The 19320-nt window shown below is 49.2% G+C and overlaps 8 protein-coding genes across 8 annotated transcripts; 4 read left to right on the forward strand and 4 right to left on the reverse strand.

The window, feature by feature from the left end:
• Positions 1–69: 69 nt before the first annotated feature.
• BDV27DRAFT_122546 (uncharacterized protein) lies at positions 70–1860 on the forward strand. The gene is made up of 2 exons (XM_032065651.1): positions 70–171; positions 227–1860. Coding segments are annotated over exons 1-2 (1332 nt in total). The 5' UTR covers positions 70–169; the 3' UTR covers positions 1557–1860.
• Positions 1861–3551: 1691 nt separating this feature from the next.
• Positions 3552–5131, forward strand: arfA (putative ADP-ribosylation factor). The gene is made up of 4 exons (XM_032065652.1): positions 3552–4069; positions 4188–4432; positions 4504–4569; positions 4634–5131. The coding sequence occupies exons 1-4, from the start codon at positions 3922–3924 to the stop codon at positions 4724–4726; spliced, it is 552 nt and encodes a 183-aa protein (XP_031931372.1). The 5' UTR covers positions 3552–3921; the 3' UTR covers positions 4727–5131.
• A 12-nt stretch (positions 5132–5143) lies between these two features.
• Positions 5144–6280, reverse strand: BDV27DRAFT_48175 (uncharacterized protein). The gene is made up of 2 exons (XM_032076730.1): positions 6191–6280; positions 5144–6103 (listed from the first exon to the last, which is right to left on the reverse strand). Exons 1-2 carry the CDS (start codon positions 6191–6193, stop codon positions 5285–5287), a joined length of 822 nt encoding a protein of 273 aa, XP_031931373.1. The 5' UTR covers positions 6194–6280; the 3' UTR covers positions 5144–5284.
• Positions 6281–6618: 338 nt separating this feature from the next.
• Positions 6619–6980, reverse strand: BDV27DRAFT_122554 (uncharacterized protein). Its single transcript, XM_032065653.1, has 2 exons — positions 6881–6980; positions 6619–6768 (listed from the first exon to the last, which is right to left on the reverse strand). The coding sequence occupies exons 1-2, from the start codon at positions 6928–6930 to the stop codon at positions 6648–6650; spliced, it is 171 nt and encodes a 56-aa protein (XP_031931374.1). The 5' UTR covers positions 6931–6980; the 3' UTR covers positions 6619–6647.
• A 1498-nt stretch (positions 6981–8478) lies between these two features.
• Positions 8479–11167, forward strand: BDV27DRAFT_122557 (DUF3405 domain-containing protein). The gene has a single exon (XM_032065654.1). The coding sequence runs from the start codon at positions 8564–8566 to the stop codon at positions 10970–10972; it is 2409 nt and encodes an 802-aa protein (XP_031931375.1). The 5' UTR covers positions 8479–8563; the 3' UTR covers positions 10973–11167.
• A 173-nt stretch (positions 11168–11340) lies between these two features.
• On the reverse strand, positions 11341–14096 carry BDV27DRAFT_48190 (putative flavin-binding monooxygenase). The gene is made up of 5 exons (XM_032076731.1): positions 12881–14096; positions 12715–12821; positions 12116–12651; positions 11604–12057; positions 11341–11542 (listed from the first exon to the last, which is right to left on the reverse strand). The coding sequence occupies exons 1-5, from the start codon at positions 13488–13490 to the stop codon at positions 11390–11392; spliced, it is 1860 nt and encodes a 619-aa protein (XP_031931376.1). The 5' UTR covers positions 13491–14096; the 3' UTR covers positions 11341–11389.
• Positions 14097–14544: 448 nt separating this feature from the next.
• On the forward strand, positions 14545–15544 carry BDV27DRAFT_122560 (putative cytosolic Cu/Zn superoxide dismutase). The gene is made up of 2 exons (XM_032065655.1): positions 14545–14991; positions 15050–15544. The coding sequence occupies exons 1-2, from the start codon at positions 14757–14759 to the stop codon at positions 15403–15405; spliced, it is 591 nt and encodes a 196-aa protein (XP_031931377.1). The 5' UTR covers positions 14545–14756; the 3' UTR covers positions 15406–15544.
• Positions 15545–15636: 92 nt separating this feature from the next.
• BDV27DRAFT_122561 (putative quinate pathway repressor protein QutR) lies at positions 15637–19165 on the reverse strand. The gene is made up of 2 exons (XM_032065656.1): positions 16376–19165; positions 15637–16295 (listed from the first exon to the last, which is right to left on the reverse strand). Exons 1-2 carry the CDS (start codon positions 18872–18874, stop codon positions 16041–16043), a joined length of 2754 nt encoding a protein of 917 aa, XP_031931378.1. The 5' UTR covers positions 18875–19165; the 3' UTR covers positions 15637–16040.
• Positions 19166–19320: the final 155 nt, after the last annotated feature.

Here is a 19320-nt window from a genome sequence, read left to right on the forward strand (position 1 = left end):
CATGACGATGAATGCGTGGTGCGACCTTCATAATCAAATGAATTTATTACAGAACTCACCAGACGATTAATCTAGTGCCTGTTGTTTTCTCTTTCCAACATCTCCTCCGTTGTTGTATCCATTTTCGGGTGCTACATTAGGCATAAATCTATCACCAACCCAAAAGAAAATGTTGAAGTTCCCCGCACTAAAAAAAGAAACCACAAAATCTAACAGAAAATATCAGGCCACGTTTTAAACCAACAAAGCAACCAAAGCCCACAATTATAGCCTTGCTAGGCCTGGGAGGACCAGAACGAGACGTCTTCATCGAACAAGTAACAGGCGTTATCCCGGACTCCCGCAACCCCAGAAAGAAAGGTGACCTGTTATCGACCCGTATTTTCAAGGGTCAGGTCAATGACAGAGACCTATGGTTGCTTGATACCCCGTCGCTAGAGTTCCCCGTCGCCGAGCTGGTGGAGGGCATTAACAGCGCCGTAGCGCGGAAGTCCGGACGGCCGGATTATGCCGTAGATGGGATCGTGTATCTCCATGATATAACGGACATGAACGTGACGCAGAATGCAAGTGAGAATCTGTCTGTCTTTCAGGGGCTGCTTCGGTCTGCTTCTCCGGATCCTATTGTCTTTGTGACGACGTTTTGGGATCTTTTGCGGACGCATGACGAGGGTGTTCGTACGGAGGCTAAGCTGAATGCGGTGTATGGTTCTGTTGCTTCTATATGTCGGGTTTTGGACTCGAGTGATGGGCAGAGTTATCGCGATATCATTTGGGATGTTGTTAGTGGGTTTGCGGATGCAGGTCTTGTTGAGGACTCTGTTGATGATGATGCGATGCCGACGCCGACCGTTGAAGAATTGCTTAGCATAATCAACGAGAAGGATAAGCGCATGGCACGCCTGGAGACAGAGCTTCAGGCTACGAAGGAGACTTGCGCTCGACAGCTGCAGGATATGCAGCAGAAGGCAGCGGATGAGAAGGCGAGCCTCTACCAGCAGCTTCAAGCTGCGCTAAAAGACGTCAACCAGCTTAAAGAGGACCTCAGTCGAAGCCAAAAGAGTTGCGTGGAGGAGCTGAGGCAATTTCGGAAGCAATTTGAGTCCAGAAAGCAGCATTCAAATAACAAGCTTCGGTCCTTAGAAACACAGCAGTCGAGTGTAGCCAAGGTTGGTCATGAACATTGCCAGGGTAGGACTCCGACGCACTCGTTTACACAAAAGCCTCCACACCAGTCGCATCGTTCAAATGGGCAGGCGTCAAGCCTGAATATTCTGGACGCTAGAGGCGAGTTCCCGCTTTACAATGCCGCCGCTGGTGGGTACTACGATGAGGTGAAGCGATTGTTAGAGCAGGGAGCAAACCCGTCCATGAGAACCCTGTTTCAGTGGACGGCGCTTCACTGGGCTGTCGGTAATGGCCATGCGAACATTGTTCAGCTGTTGCTTGATTATGGGGCCGATATCAACGCAACCTCGGACACAGGAAGTACTCCGTTGGACATGGCACAAAACGATATGATGAAGGGTATACTTCGTCAGCGGGGAGCCAGATGAGTTCAGCTTACATTAAGCCAACTGCATTTCGAATCTCGGAGGTGACCAGGAAATGACCTCAACAATTACGTTTTCCTAAAAGATTGGAGCACGTCCATACAAGCTCTAGACTATTTATCTGCCATCTTCGCTGTATCAACTTCATAGAATCATCCTGAACCCCACACCCGAGTGGGGCCTGTCAGTAACTCGCATAAATTAGCGTCCCGAAAATGATGTTTATCTGGGCTTCGATTTAAGCTATAATTTAACCATGATGAGTTAATCGCTTTGCTATGGATACAAAGTGCTCCTATAGGAGCAGGCCTCCTTTCACTTTTCAGAATGTTTAACTTGGTGTTGAATAGTATTTCCTGCGAAGTGCATAGACAAATGGAAAACTAAATAAAAATCTAGTAAGAGGCAGAGAGAAGGAATGTCGACTTAGAGCCGGCCCTTTGGCGCCAATTATTATAACTCGAGCTGAACATCCGATAGGGTCACTATATCTGAGGCCATCAAGTTACATATTCAATAGTCCTTTTGACTTATGTTAATAACGACGACTTTTTTTTTTTTCTTTCTTTTCTTAACTTTCTTCCTTCTGTTTGGGTTTAAGGGTACCGTCAGAGCAAGGTGGTGTTCAGGGTGGTTGCTCTTCTCCAAGGCGAAGATATATAGCAGGATTCAGTAGTAGCAGTGAGAGGACTGCAGAATCTATTCCTGCAAGGCAACATCTTGATGTTGAGGGGAAAGGAATCTAACATCAAAAACTTCGAAGGACTTAAGCCGACTACGATTGAAGTTGAATTTCAGACGCATTGCATATCCAGGTGATATATCAGAAAGCATATATCTACTTCGTTCGGGATAAGCTTATCTTTAACATCACGAGTGGGCGGTGATTAATAAGCCATTTTCGTTGGAACCGGTCACTGATGAAAGTTTTCCCGGTCCGAATCCTGACCGCTGTTGGACGTTGGACTGTAGGCACGACTGGTATGTTGTATGTAGTATGTACTCGGTACATCCTGTGCCAGCATGAACTATGAGCGGTCACATGTCAAAGATACCAAAGCGGCCGCATCTGAAAAGACTACTAGTCGTTATAGAAAATAAAACAATGCAGTTATATATAAAGAATACCGACCCTTATCCTCCCGTGCCCTTTCTCTCTCTGGAACGAGAAACATGACGCGTAGTATTTCGCAGTGGTCCCTTGTGGGTTTGATAAACCGCCTGCCGTATGCGGGAAGGGTCTGGATTATCATCAGCGATAGATACGCAATTCTTCGTCAAGAGAGCACGAGAGATCCACTGGGACGGGGAAACCTCAAAACTCATCGGGAACCTATCAGAATGCCGGAAATCAAGTGGAATCGGGGTGGTGTCTGGACCTCTTCTTCTTTGGGGCAAAGGGGGGAAAGTGGAAGTGGTAGTAGATTATAGTTGGTGAATGGGACTAAACCAAAGGTACGGTACGGAGTTGAATTACAAGTAGTGGGAAACACCGTGTCCTCTTCGTAGTTGAGGTATTCTAAAGTGTCTAGGCAATCAGATTCATGTAATTTATATAAGATGAGAGCTGATGATTGAAATCTCCATAGAATAATAGAAAGAGGATCTTAATTTATGAATATTTTTTGATTATATATATATTAACATTTTGATATCGATATTCCCTTATAGTCTCTTTTTTTTTTTTTTAAACTACCCTTTCCCTATTACTCTCATTTGATATTCCAGTCCTACTTGTAATAAATCTTAACAGAATAGGATTGTTGTGGTTCTAGTCGGGTTTTCGTTAGTGACGGAAGCTACGCCGGCGGCTGAATTTCTCGACCTGGCACTTTGGCACCCAAAATTTCCAACTTGGACAAAAACAGTGGTCCGCCGAGTGCTCCATACTAACGAACAGAGTTGAGACTTGTCTTCGTCGTCTCTACCCGTTTGACTTGATTCTCCCTTCCCGCCATATCTCGATCTGTGATTCTCACCATTTACTCACCTTCATACCCTTGGTAAGCCATTCCTATTCTCCTCTCCCTTTCTTGAAATTTTTTTTTATCTTCTCCTTTTTGATTCCCCGCGTACCTCTCTGTGTTTCCCCTTGTGCCTTGGGCGTTCCTGTGTGGTCTCTTACCCCCCCTGATTATTTGCCCGTCTGGCCACTGTGCATTCCGAGACGTGATCACGCCCCTCGTTCAACCACATCTCCCCATTCGCCGTCTTCTGATTCCAAGTTTTCAACCCTATTTCTACCGGTTTCCTCTGGTTCAATTCTCAGACGACCGAGCGACATCTCTTTTGCAGCGTAACTGGTTTCATTCCATCTAACATCGCATTATTCTTAGACATTTGAGAATCCCTTTTCGCCACCGCCATCATGGGTCTCACCTTCTCGAAGTTGTTCGACCGCCTATGGGGCAGAAAGGAGATGCGAATTCTGATGGTCGGTCTTGACGCAGCCGGAAAGACCACCATTCTGTATAAGCTGAAGTTGGGTGAAATCGTCACCACCATCCCCACAATCGGTCAGTCATCCTTCCCTTATCCTCCGGTGCCGCTCTCGACCAGTTAGCTCGGTGCCTGGTCACCGCGCAGGGTACGTATTAAGATGGGATTACTGACATGCTGCCGCCCGTCGTGAAGGTTTCAACGTCGAGACTGTCGAATACAAGAACATTCAGTTTACCGTGTGGGATGTCGGTGGTCAGGACAAGATCCGTCCTCTCTGGAGACATTACTTCCAGAACACTCAGGGTATTATCTTCGTCGTCGATAGCAACGATCGCGATCGTATTGTCGAGGCCCGGGAAGAGTTGCAGCGCATGTTGAACGAGGATGAACTCCGTGATGCTCTTCTCCTTGTTTTCGCTAACAAGCAAGATTTGCCGGTATGACATGACATTACTTCGGTCCCACTGGATATGGGTTGGGCGCGGATATTAACGCTCCTTTTCTCTAGAATGCCATGAGCCCCGCCGAAATTACCCAGCAGCTTGGTCTGCAAAGTCTCACTCGCCGTGCTTGGGTAAGTCCGCCTCTGCTCCGGAATTTCCAAATGTTGAATCAGCATCTAATATTTATCCGTGTAGTTCATCCAATCTACCTGCGCTACCACCGGTGACGGTCTGTACGAGGGTCTCGAGTGGCTCGCCGATGCTTTGCGGAAGACGAACCGTGATTAAATTGTTATAATGCGATGAGTGGAAGAATACCTGGATGTGTGACTGGGAGTTGGGGATGATGGATGGGGGCCGAATCGGAAAAGACACCTCGCGTAGGGATGGGATATGCTACTTGGTGGTGCTTGTATGTTCTCTAACGGCTCTTCATTCTTCTATGCTATTTAGCTTTTATTGTTCTCTTTCATCCCGGCGTCGATCCTAACGAAATACTCCTTTTGTGCCCTGAAACCTCATATCTTTCATTTCTTTTTTTGGTCTCCATGTGTTCTCTTACAGCCAAGATTTGATATTCATGATCACGGAGAACGGGTTTACGCTCCAGACGTCATATGTATGTCGACGCATTTTATCTGTTTAGCTGAAAAATGTAGATTTTGTGGCCTGTAGGCTCTTGCTATCCTCCAACTGCATCTATCTACTAGGATCTGGTCTCTGTTTACCTACACCGCCAATGCTCGTCAAACAAATATCGCAAACGCTTGCACGTGAAAGCCATCTTGGCCGTTTTCACCATCATTCTTATAGATGTCCACACGCCCCCCCCGGGATAAGTATACGTTACTCCGGCGAATATTCAGGCAATGCTTCCCCTCGCACCCACCATGCCGCAGCGCGAATGATCTCCACTACACATCTCCGTTCTTCTTCATTCCTCGGCGCATAGATCATGACAAACCCGGACGGCACGGAGCGCCTCCACCACCACCAATCTTCTCGAGCAATCGGGTGCCTCTGCCCCCAACCTTTCTCCAAGACAAGCCGCACATCCGCCGGGTGTAGTGTGAGATGCAAGCTTCCGTCAATCGGATGCGCATGACAGACCTCCCCGTTACAAGTGAGCCGCTTCCGTTGCTGCTCCTGCTCTTGACGTGACAACGCAGCCGGGCCAAGCCTACAGAAGATCCCTGTACTATGTTTCTCGAAACACGACGTTCCTGTGTACAGTACGGAAGGGTGGGCATTGACGAGGCCGTGAATTTCCTTCGTCAGCGCTGCGTACATTTCTGCACTCGCCTTCTGGGTCGTTTGTCGGTGCGGTACGATACCGACTACTTGGGGACGTGGCCCGGAGCGGTCTGGGAGGTTGCGGCTCTTGAGATAGCCTTCTTGGGGGAGGAGAGTACATGGGAGGGAGGGAGGTGCGAGGGGGTTTCGGACGGCAAAGGGCCGCAGGATGCAGATTTGGAGGTACCCTGCTGGAGTTGAGGGTACTCCGCCAGGGCCTAGGGCTAGGTAGGCATGGTAGTCTTTTCGGATGTGGTGGACTAGAAAAATGGTTGGGAAGAGGAGGAGTGGGAGGAGAATGTCTAGAGGGAGGGCGAATTTGGCTGTGGTTTCCACTGGGGTTGGAATTGCTAGGGGGGAGAAACCATTTGCCTGGAGATCTTAGTTTTGCGGTTTTGGTATTCACTAGGAGAGGCCATATATACTGGGGGATATATCTCGCAGGGAATGGGTACATACCATGTTTGCTTTGGCTGTCTATCCTGGTGGTTGGGTGAATAGTAGTGGTACTAGGGGATCGACGATGCGGTGTAGCAGTCAAGTAAAACAACTGACCCTGGACTCGACAGCTGGTTCCCTCCTGCGTATGTGTTCGTTGTTCAGGTCACACGTGCCACGACTTTTGTTTCTAAATAAATCAACAACCGGACCAATCATGCTGGCCATGATATTTCCAAGGATAACGGTCAAGCATGAAACGTGGATAAACCCCCTCCAACGTGGACTCCCCTTATATACCGTGCTACTATAGAGTTCAAACTTGAGCGAGTTGGAGCTCTTCGAAAGGAACTACAGTTGTATCCAATGACATTCCGTCAGACTGATGTCAGCAGGATTGGTGATAACCACATGACCGACAACCGGTATGCTAATTGAGTGAACATGACTCGTCGCGTCTACCAAGTTAATACTATAGTCATTGTCTCGACTTGTTCAAGCTACTGTGGGGACTGAGCGAGATGTGGGCCCTCTTTGACACGGCGTCATAGAGTAGGGAGTAGTAAAAAAGTACCACTGCTAGCGCATGGCCGGAAATGGTAAGCGACCTCCCAGCTTTTCTCCCCATTTAAAAGGCCGGGGGTATCATCCATCCACTTATGGCCCTTCTCTGCAGCTCTATATGATGATAACTATACTATGGTTTAAAAGATGGTGGCCTCAATCTTTTCGCTATCGCTGCGAATCCCTTGCGACACCATTTACGTTTCGGTTCTGATTGATCGTTAGGCGCCCTATCATCTTGGATACGAGGCAACTCAGCGGCACGTTTCCCCCTACTAGACCTCATGAATCTCAGGTGTCGATCTGAACCGACAAGCCAAGCTTAGCTTTGACCCCCGCGTGTGACATTTGGACGAGGCTCATAGGGTGTGAATACGCGTCCGTATCAAGCATGATAATTCCTTTAGAACAAGACCTCGTGGCTTGGCGAACTATCGGCAGCTGAAAAATGCTCGCTTTCAATGATATTTACTTAAATGATTGGGTGGTAGACGTTCAGACGTTGATGCCCCCCGACTTTATTTGCAGGTCATGTTGGGAATCATGAAGGCGTCTGTCCTGGCTATAAGCCGGATAAGCAACGGCACTCGACTTGAGCTGATGTGCTTGTGGATGTTCGTGATACCCGCTCAGATTCTGTTGTAACACTTCGTTGGCTGGAATGCCAGGGTTGGTGATATGATACTATTCTTGCCATACCGCAACTCTTCCGAGAGACCAGGGAAGCAATAATACCGTGACTGTTCTTGGTTACACATTTTCTTCGCCCGGAGTTACTACCGGGCGGATGGCCATTTCCTTCTCTGCCCGAGTCTTTGGTCGGCCTTTTCATGAATATAACTTCGTGTGTCTAACGGTAGGCATAGGATGTTCTTGAAGCAAAATACTCAACAGATGCCTGGACTGGTCTCTTGTCAAGGGTCTAATTGTAGAGGGATTGATGTACGGAATAAGAGACTTCCACCGATGTGATCTCATTTCTCTCCCTATGATAGCAGCTGCTTAAGAGACGAGACGTGACGTGACAGAAAGGGATCGACAAGAGGATCTCAAGATTCCTTCCGTCTCTTTGAAAGGTATCCGGTATTGTTGAAACGGGTTAGTTTCCTCCTGTTTAGGACCCCTTGCTAGTCCGGATTTGGGCAACGGGGCAAACGCCTTCCGGAAGCAGCAGCGACCACAAGGGATACTAAAACAAAAAGCCCTTTCAATCTGTCGACAGGGAGGAAACTCTTATATAGATAGACCTTTCCTCATCCTTGCAGCATTCATCCTCTATCTCTATGATTGTATGTACCTGACTCGATTCCCCTTACTACGTACTCTAATCGGTTCATATCTGCCAAGCCGGTCTGGCCCGCATTAGCGTGCGTAAGCGTGGGATATCCCTTGGGCAACGCCGATTGGATTGCAATACGTAGGTCGTTGTTTTGTTTTTCTATGTCATTGTTCGCTTGGTCGTGAATACCAACTTGGCGCAAATCGATTGCTATCCATATCGACTTTTGTCACCGCCGACGGTCGAAACTGCCAGGACTCTTCCATTCTTTCCCCGCATCCGTTGCGGTAAGTCCAAAAACATTGAATTCCACCGATCGATGCGCCAAACAGTGTCGGCTTCAATCACAGAGGTATGTACTTGTGGCAGGAACCTTAATTGTCCCTTCTTCATGCTTCTCTCAATGCTTATTCTCTAAGAATAGATCGACCTGGGGAATATACTCTCTCCCATTCCGGTGAGACGTCAACGCCGTCCCACACTGACCATTCTACCTACCACACGGTGACGTATTCAGCATTCCGTCCGATGTCCACCGATCCCTATCAATCATGACGGGTAAGACGAGGAGGCATGCCTCTGCGTACAACAGCCGAGACGCGATGATAGATGTTGAGAAACAGCCCTTCCGGCATAAACACCACCGACGACATAGCCACAGCTCTTTCGACTCAGATAGTGGTGACGACTCGGTTACCTCCTCCGCTGCTTCTTATCAGCCCATGCTGGACGGTCCGGCACGCCGCCGTCCCCGGCCCGTGACGGGGTTCTATCGTGTGCCCAATCGGATAATGAGACGACTTTGCCTTGGGCTACTTGTCGCCCTCGTACTCTTCATCCTCACCCTCTTTCGCTTTACGATTCGATCTTCCGTTACACAAGTACCCCTCGAGATCCCCAAGACCACGCCCAAGCCGCCCCAGTGGGAGAGTTTTCCTTTTCTAAAGCGGTATCATGGTGGGCTGCGGTCCCTGGTGCCGCGTAAAGGTCAGGTACCTGAATACCCGGGCGATAACCCAGATATGATGGGTCTGGGAGGTGATGCTGAAGCGAATGCGACAAACCTCCAAGCTCGGGATGAGTCTCTGCCCGTTTTAAGTTCAGTTTTCGATCCTTACCCCAACTACACCTCACCGGCATACATTGCAAAATACGGCGAGAAACGGGAATGCTTCTTGGACGAAAGAGGAACAATGCGTATTCCTCTGGTTCATCACTACCCTGGTGTACCTCGTGGGTTCCCAGAAGCCGTCATGGGTTCAAACGGAGAGATAGGCATTCAGGATGATGTCTGCTTTGATCGTTTTGGTCGCTTGGGCCCCTATGGGCTGGGATATAGCGTCAGGAAGGGTGGCATTGGTGCTGGCTTGGAGGGTCATCGAGAAGGCGCCGAGCATGTCTGGGATGAATTCCCACCGGTGGACTTTCGCAAAGTCGACTGGGCTGCTGCTCAGAATCGATGCCTGGTAGCAAATGGTCATCGCTTCAAAGATGTACCACAACCGCGTTCGAACCGCTTCCTGTCCATGCCAATCGGTGTTCGAGATCTGAGCAACAAATCTCTTGAGGCTGATCCTCTCGAATCTGAGCAGCCTCAAGCGGGGACGGGGCGTTTGCCTCGAACTGCGGTTATTATACGCACCTGGCATGACTTTCATTACACTCCCGAGGATATATTGTATCTGCGCTCGTTGATCTCCGAACTCTCTCTACTCTCCGGTGGCGAATACACGATTCACTTCCTAGTGCATGTCAAGGATGAGAATCTTCAAATCTGGTCTGATGATGAGACGTATGAGCGGGTGCTAAAGGATGCCCTGCCAGAAGAATTCCGTGGCATGGGCATTCTTTGGTCGGAGCGACAGATGTCCCTTCTGTATCCTGGACTGGAAGAAACATGGGCCCGGGGGCTACCCATTCATGGCGTATACCGCAGCACCCATATGCCTACTCAATATTTTGCGCAGCAGCATCCAGAATATGATTACTATTGGAACTGGGAGATGGATGCGCGCTACACCGGTCACTGGTACCATCTCTTCGACAAGGTTGCCAGCTGGGCGCGGGCGCAGCCACGGAAGGAGTTGTGGGAGAGGAACGCCCGCTTTTATGTCCCCGATGTCCATGGAACCTGGGAGGATTTCAAACACATGGTGCGGGTGCAGACTGAGATTGGCACCAACAGCCCTAACAACTTGTGGAGTGCGCCCCGACCAGGGCAGGACCACTCGCCGGGGGATAAAGCTCGCCTCCACCAGCAGGGGGATAAAGCTGTCTGGGGTCCGGAGCGGCCCGATGAACGCGATATCCTTGAAGTTGAGGGGGAAGGGATCCCACCAACCACGATGGACAAGGATCGGTACGATTGGGGGGTCGATGAGGAGGCGGACTTGATCGTTTTCAACCCTCTCTACGACCCCGAAGGAACCACCTGGCTCCTCCGCGATGACGTGACAGGATACAACAAGGAAAACTGCATGCCCCCACGTCGTGCGGCTATTATCACCGCATCCAGACTCTCGCGCAAACTACTGCACACCATGCACCAGGAGATGGTTCACCAACGCCATAGTATGTTTTCCGAGATGTGGCCTGCCACCACCGCCTTACACCACGGGTTCAAGGCAGTCTACGTACCCCATTCAGTCTATATTGACCGCAGATGGCCGACCAAATACCTCGAGTCCGTGTTCAATGCAGGTCGCAATGGCGCATCGGGCGGTGCCAGAACATCGGTATTTGGAGACCGCGAGCATAACTTCAGAGGTACTTCATGGTTCTACTCGGCCGGTTTCTCGCCGAACCTCTGGAGACGCTGGCTGGGCTACAAGGTCGACAACGACGGTGGCGAACTAGCTGAACTAGCCGGTGAAGGCAGAATGTGTCTTCCTCCTATGCTTCTCCATCCTGTCAAGGATGTGGAAATGATCATCGACGACGGTGCCAAGGAAGGCGAGTAGTGCATGCATTTTTATGGCTACATTTTGGCTTTGGCTTCTTTAACGATTCAAGATAAGATATATGTGGCTTACTTTTTCAAAGATCTTCTTATGTACATGTCTGACGTATCTGGTTCTGTGGGCGAAAAGGGGCGTTTGATTGCTTAGGTATTTATCTATACCTGTATATGAATGAACTTGCATGAAATGGCTTCGAAGGTGGAGATTTGAATCCGTACTTCAGGACCTAGATTTAGATTTGTCTTCTTAAATATAGAGGTTGCGAACTGATCTGTGTGCTACCTGAGTTCCTATCGTTATGTATCAGCTATAATCTCCTGGGTGGGTTACTAAGGTAATATATCAATAGAACAAGTCATAACCCATTATTTTACCATATCGTTTAAGGTCTAGGTCTATATGAGTAGACTACACATTCTACAATTTCGGCTGGGCTTGATCCTGTCCCGGGGATACTAAGCCCACTTCTATAGCCTTGATCTGCAGAGCCAGGAATTTGGAATAGATACGGCATAGAGCCAGGTTTCCTCCATGGAACCAGAAGCCTGGATGGCCGCTGGGTCGCCACATCTGTATTACTGTTAGGGTAGGGAAAGCGTAAGCGTAGACGTAAGATAACCATAGAACGTACCGCATTAATCTCTCCTTCCTCATCAAGGTCCCAAACATCCTTGCACCGGTCTGCGACTGTATCACCTAGAATCTTGCGGACGGTGGTCCGCATGTTATCGTATCCGGTAGCAAGGACGACGATGTCTGCTTCAAGAGCGCTGCCATCTTTCAGGATCAGACTGTGCTCGGTGAAACCGGTGATTCCCTCGGGACTACGCTTGACATTGATCTTGCCGTCAGCAATGAGTGGACTGCATCCGACGTCAATGTAGTAACCTCCGCCCCGGGTCATATATGCGCGAGAGATGCCGGCGCCGTCTACGCCGAAGTCGAGTTCAAAACCTGCTTTTTGGAGACCTTCTAGGATTTCTCTTTCTGCAGCATATGCTCTCTTGGTGAAGTGGACGGCAAGTGCAAATTGAACCGGGTATGGTAAGCTTTCTGACATGATGTCGGCTTCTTCTGTAGGTGGTCTTTTGGGGTATGCTATGTTAGTGTGCTGATCTTTCTCGCTTCTGAGGAGATTCTTACCCGTTGTCTTCGTGGAGACCTTCGTGCATCATGAAAACACCCTTTTCTGCTGTGATGACGTACGTTCCACTTCTTTGGAGCATAGTTACCTGTGCGCCGTTCTCGTAGAAGTTCTGAGCAATGTCGTGTCCGCTGTTCCCGGTACCGACGACGACTACCTTCTTTCCTCTAACGTCATGCTTGGATGCGTCATCGTGCTGGCTACCGTGGTACACTTGCCCCTTGAACTGGGATTGCCCTGAGAAATTTGGAACCTTTGGTTCGCCAGAATGACCGGTGCACCAGATGAGATGGCGTGGATGGAGGGTTCGCTCGGACCCATCACCTCGGGTTACAACCACTGTCCATTGCGCTTTTGCGTCATCATATACCGCAGATTTGATGCTGGTCTGGAGCCAAACGTTCAGTTCCATGATGCTAGCATATGCTTCGAACCAGTCGCCGAGCTTATCTTTCGGGGTAAATTGGGGCCAGTTCTTTGGGAAAGGAAGGTACGCCATGTGAGTGAATTCCGCCGGATCATGGGTTACTAGAGTCTGGAGTAAGGCGATATTAGTAGGGTTCTTGGACCACGGAGCAGTACCGAAACTAGGGCTTACCCTGTAGCGCTTCCTCCAGTTGTCGCCGATCCTCTCATTCCGGTCAACTATCAGGCAGGACACACCCAGGGATTGAAGTCGGGCACCCATATTGAGACCAGCTTGACCTATAGCATAATGTCAGCTACATCGCTACTAAATGCCAGGTATAGATGAATAAACACACCAGCACCAACAACAAGGGTAGTAGGCTCTTCATTCATGAACTCGAGTTGTCTCTGACGTCTTTCTAGCCAATTTCCTTGACTGAGACCCCCCGGCATAGTTTCAATAGTCCCTTCTGGTCTTTTTGATCCGAGAGGCTCTTCGAAATCTTTAAACTCCTGTAGCGAAGTGTAGATTGAGTATGCTTTCCATGCTCCGGTGTCATTTTGAGTGAGACGAAGAACGCCGGTTCCGCGTCCGACACTGGTTTCAAAAAAGAACATGGAAGATATCCAACTTAGGCCTTCCACTGGCCTGTCAAATGTGGGCTGGAACTTGCCCTCATGCTGCAGACGGAAAGCCGAAAGCTGAGACTTTGGTTGATTACGGCGAAGGTAGACTTCAATGTTCTTGCAGTTTTGAATCGTACGAAGGTCCCAATCCAAGGCTAGCATGTCTCTCCACCAGGACTCTTGGTGGAAGAGCTCTGGGAGCTGCGAAAAGTCTCCACGATTAAGGAGAACATCTAAACTCGCAATCCACTGTTGGGCAATTGCACGAGGTTCTAGGGATCTAGTCCTCGAAGGCGTCACAGGGAGCTTGATAACGTAATGATTCTGAGCAAGAGACATTGTGAAACTAGAACCGGCCCCACAGCCGCAGACTCTAAGCTCTGGTAAACGAAAGACTCTTCGGGTTAAGGTCGTATAAGGGTCTGATGGAATTGTGTTCTTCGATGCGATTCTGGCCGAAGCCTGGCCAGAAGGCTCTCTTTATACAGCATCGCTGCGAGATTGGAGGGAAACTGGACCGAGATAGGACGATCTGCGCTGTTTTCGAGGGGGATTTGCATAGCTGGAGCGAAGTCCGATAGAATCATAGAACCAGAGTCGGCAGAAGTCCGTAGTGATGATAAGATGTGGGGTGTGAAGAACTTCCCCCGGAACAAAGGGGGCCGAGAGGGGCCAATGGTAGGTTTGCCGAGAGTGGTGCAGAAGGTAGAAAAGCTGAATCATTCGCAGTTTGAAAATCGCATGAATTCCCCCTTTCAGTAGTTTTTGACTGGTGTTTTCTTAGGTGCGTATGTTGCCTACCAGATTAGGTGACTGTAACCGCCTTCAAGGTTTCTACTTGTCGCAGCCCCTGGAGTGGGGGCCTCAGTACATGGCAAAGAATGATTGAGCGTTATTGATGTGCTAATGCAAGCCACAAAGAGATGCCAATCCCGGCATTGTCTGGTTCGTCCCTCTATTTTTGTTGGTTGTCCGTTGGGTTAGTGAGAGGGTAATAATGCTGACAGCCTGACAGCAGTTAGATTGCATAAGGAACCATTGACAACGAAGGACCCAAAACGGATGGAAATCGAACCAACAACGAGAGTCACCTGTCAGCCAGTCACCTGTCCGAGTAGGTGATTGACAGGTGACTGCTGATGCTCAACTCCTTCATGTTCACCAGCGCAAATGAAATGAAATGAAATTGTTTTTGAAAGACGTCCTTGTGTAACGAAATGGAATGGCCTGAATAAAAACAATGCACTGCGGAATGGGCTAACGCCTTCCTCCCATGACCAATTGCAAAGGAATGACAAGATATTTGAGAATGAAGTACGGATGAGTTGTCTCAGGAAAGAGCCTTCCTTGGTTGCTTAATGGCAACACGAGCGCTCTTACGTTACGCCGCTCAAGGAGGCACAGCCTTGTCCTTTCTTAAAACTCAGATCAGCCGGGGCGCTGTCTCGTATCCCGCACATTGTTTGTTACACTCGTTTGCCTTAATAATAATCCTTCACCTCTTCCCACAGCCTCCTGGCAATCTCCAGCTTATCATATATTAAACAGCTCTACCCCTTTTCTGAAGAAACAGCCGCACTCCACCTTTGTCACATTTCGAACAAAATGTTGACCAAATCCCTCTTCACAGGCGCAACCCTAGGCCTTCTCCTTTCATCGGCAGTTGCCCATGAGGCCCCTGTCGTCAAAGACAACGAACCCCAAGCCGTGTATGAAGCTGTTCTTCAGGACAAAGACAACACCACTGTTCGAGGAACGTTCACTACCCATGGTGCTGAGGATGGAATTGGGATTCAATTTCGTGTCGTTCTTACTGGTGTTCCAAATGACACATTTTTAAGTTCGTACATACTGGCTGTGGACTCACTAACAATAAAACTTACACGTGCCAAACGTAGACTATCACATCCACGACAAGCCGGTGCCGAAAGATGGCAATTGCTATGCCACCGGTGGTCACCTAGACCCTTACATGCGAGGTGACCAGCCTCCTTGCAATACCACCGTACCTCAGACATGCCAGGTCGGCGACATAAGCGGAAAACATGGCCCTGTCTGGACTACCGATGGCAACTTCGAAGTCTTGTACAGGGACTTCTTCCTTTCGAATGTGGAGGACACTGTCGCCTTTCTCGGCAATCGCTCGGTCGTTGTCCACCTGCCTGATAACACAAGGATCAACTGTGGTAATTTCCACCTGGTGTCTGATGGGGAGGAGAAAACGAAAGAGGCGAAGAAAGACCAGGGCTGTTGATAAGACGTGCCTTTCTTGCTAATCATACGTCCACCTTTGATCCTAGTAGTAGGACACCTCGGTCTCGGCTATGGATGATTTTGAGACCTGGCCGATGCCTGTCGTATCGCTTTACGGTTTACCTTTTCTTGTATTGTCGGAAAAACCAGGTCTAATAATAGTGATAATTCATTGGAATTTCGGAATTTTCCTTTTCCATTTCTAATTTCAGATTGTTACCTATATACAATTGCGAGGCTCTGTTGGCTAAAAATAGTTCCCAACAGCGTTCACAAGGATGTCTTAGGCCTCCCAAGCACGAGTCCAGGACTAGAATACTGGAGCATGACATCCCTCGCTCCACACCGGGTAGCGGTAGATGTTGCTGGGTGGAAAGCCTTACGCCCTTTTCATAGGACGTACTTTTGCGCAGCTGTATTTAGAGAAGAGCTTGCTCTTTTCAAGGTTGTCGCAAGAACCCCGATCAGTATCCGACTCTGTTCTTCAGGAACAATGGAAACTAGCCGCAAACGGAGGCGGCTGACGACGGAGTGTAACCGGCAACATGGCCGCTTTGTAACTTAGGCGTGCAGCACTGTCTTGTCCCCCACAGCCCCAGTAATCTGACATCGGGACTGGGTTTAACCAGGATGGTCTCAGGTAGGCTGTCCATCCAAGCTTTCAAGCCTGCTTTGAATTGCATTCTGGTCATCTTGTCCTTCCTCCGCCTTATATTCTTGGAGTACAATAGTCCGCATTAGGCGCCGAGGGGCGCGACGCCCCGTGAAAAGCTCGAATTGGGCGAACCCTTGCTCTGGAAGGACATCAAGGCCGTCCAACGCAACCCAGCCGCGGTGAGAAAGAGCTCGCATTTGTTTTACCAATGGGGTATCGAGCGGCTTATAAGCCAGCTAAATGACGGTCAGCAGGCTATCCAGGCAAACCTTGCAAATATATATAGACGAGGGACTCGAATAAGTAAATCGCTTACCTCGACCACAACACCACCGGTAGGGCTTCCAAGCCACTGAGAGGGTATCCTAAAGTTGGGGGCCGGCTGACCCCCGATGCTGTGCGCTGGTATGCATGAACATATCACGGTTGGTGGGTTATAGTTAGTAGGCCAACTCTCTTGTAGTGAGCGTAGAACATGGACGGTCGAGTGAGTCGTTGGCGCGTTGTTGCTATGCGTAGGGAGATTTTGTCGATTGTAATGGTATGCTAACTTCTCGGCATTGGCAAAAGTACGGTTCCATACGAATATGTTCTGCACACCCAAGTGGATCATAGAGTACACGGCAGCTCGAGCCATACCGCCTGAACCAATAACCAGGCCAGTAGATGACGGGCGAATCGCGTTGGCAGGCGAAAGCCCCCGTCGAAGGCAATTGCAGATGCCAATCCAATCAGTGTTGTCTCCATGTAAGCCTTTTATCGGCCCTGCCCGACTTTTCTCCAAATACAAGGAGGAGCCTTCGGAAACAAGAGCGGAATCCTCTAAATCCCGGATTGGTATCAGCGTATTAACGGCCCCGATTGCTCGGGCATGAGGGGACATTGAATGAAGGAGTGGGATAGCTTCTGTCTTGTAAGGCAGACTGACACTTGTTCCACCGAAGTTGGGGTTTGCTACCAACTCGTTCAGGCCTCGCAGAGATGGTGACTGGTGAAGACTGTATACGTGCGGCATCCCACATGTCTTATACGCCGCATTGTGCATAGCTGGAGACAAACTGTAGGTTACATTGGCACCGAAAACGAAAAACTGCATCGGGTCCAGAGCGAAGGAGGCATAGAGTGCTTCCTGTGCCTCACGTAACGTGATGCAAGGCAGGTTCTTCGCTTGGGTCTCAGAGAGCAGTGCCTCATTAATTACGGGGGTCAAGATCGGGTTAAAACAGCAAGACAGGCGACCCAGCGAGCCTGAATTGTAGGCTATAAGAGGCAATTGTGGGCCAGGGAGAGCTTTGATACGATGACGGAAGCGTTGGACAGCGTGGTTATCGTCCATTGACAATGCCGGCTGTGTCAATCGAACTATATCGCATCCGAGTCTTTTGGCGCGTTCGTACAGCTCTAGGTAGACAGGAGCTTCCCAGCCTTGCTCAACATATTGGACAGAAGCGAAATGCCCAATAACCTTGCTTGACCCTTTTGAAGTGATGATTTGCGATAAAACACCGTCATCATAAGACAGGTCAACCGTTATGAAATCAGGAGCCAATCGTAAGCCATGGTGCATCAAATTTAAATACGCGGTACTCGAACGGTGTAACGGCTCGTTATGCGGTGATGCTGAGCCAACCAGGCCTACATCACTTTCAACATGGTATATCAGAGGGACAACAATGTTTCGCCGAATGGTAGCCATAGTTTGACTAATCCTATCCGCAAGGGTAGACTCGAGCCCTAAACGAGAGGAAGGGCCCTCTGTCACATCGACCTTTAGCTCGAAGGCATCTGCAGTTGATTCCAGATCTTCAATATTGAGATTCCTTGTAAAGAGAGTGGATATAGGTACAGATACAGCGTAAGTAAAGGTCCGCGTTTGGACGGGTTGCGTGGAGAGTGGGAACGATGCATGCTGATTACTCAGATCGGTAGCATCTCCTGTGGCGAAAGCAATGAAACGAACAAAATCACGTTGCAACCGTTTAAGGGTCAGAAAGGGCGTGAATGTTTGAGAGCGCTGATCTACTTCAAGCTCAAGCTGTGAATGATGCTGACCGTTTTCCCCTGATGTCAGATCTCCATGGCCGGTTTCCGAGACATTGAAGAACTCAAGGTTTGAACACGCGCGATAGATAGGACCAGAAAGCTCGAGAAAGCGGCGAATTTTATCTGTATCCAAAGCTTGTAGATATGCTTGAATACTTTCTGGATCTCGAATGATATGGATGACAGGATGCGTCTTTGCATATTCCCTGAGGAGCATTTGCCCACTGCGCTCCATGGAGCCTGGCCCGCAAGCGATGACCCACCCTTCTTTATGTTCCGATAGCATTGATTCCATGACTCTAGCTTCCTGTTGACGATACTCGGTAATTCCATGTTCCTTCTTGAAAGCGGAACGTGAGCGTCCTGTTATTTGCTGGAAATAGCGATCCGCATCAATTAATCGTCTTCCGGAAGTTGCTGCCAGGATGACCGCAAGACTAGATTTACCCGTGCCGCGAATTCCAACTAGCACTATGGAAACATTTGGAGCGAATCTCCTCTGTACCTGGAAGGGACCCTCGAAGGATACAGGTGACGCCCTGCTGGAGTTAAGCTCACGCGACGACGACTCTCTAGTAGTCTCTGCCGGCTCTACCAGAGGGTAGGCAGAAATGATCGGGTGTCCAACATCTTTTCCAGAATTCAGTTCCGATACCAGGTGTGTATTGGGGGTAGCAGGTCGGTAGCGACCACTGTCTGATAGTCCATTCCTATCCTCAAGCCCTTCGATTTCGGATAATTTACGTTTTGGTGGCCTCACGAGTATAGACATATTGACACACTAAAGAAGGAGGGTCTATGTCTTCGACGAATAAGGGCATTCCTGGTTTATGCGCGGCGTAGGTAACGAGATGGAGACATTGAATAGGGAATAGATGCACGTCTGATGGCGAAAACGTAAAAACCCAGTACTCGGTAGGGAAGATTCACTGTAGCAAGCCAGAATAACTTGGTGACGACGGCATGAGTGAGTCTGTCAGGGTTTAACGCGGCGTTGGGCGACTGCCTCCCGACCAAGAAAAATCAATCGATGTACGGTGGTGGTTGTGGAGGTGGAGGAAGAGCTAAGGGGACCTAATCGTGGGGAAGCGACAAAGTTGGCTTGGGGGAGCCTTAGGGCCTCGGAGATTTGGATCCGTTGGAGTTTGCGGACAAATGCTCAGCCGTCAAAATTACCGCGATAGGGTTTAAAAATACCGTATCGTCTAGAACCCATTC

The sequence above is a fragment of the Aspergillus caelatus genome (genome assembly GCF_009193585.1).
Source record: "Aspergillus caelatus strain CBS 763.97 unplaced genomic scaffold BDV27scaffold_24, whole genome shotgun sequence".
Classification (NCBI taxonomy): domain Eukaryota; kingdom Fungi; phylum Ascomycota; class Eurotiomycetes; order Eurotiales; family Aspergillaceae; genus Aspergillus; species Aspergillus caelatus.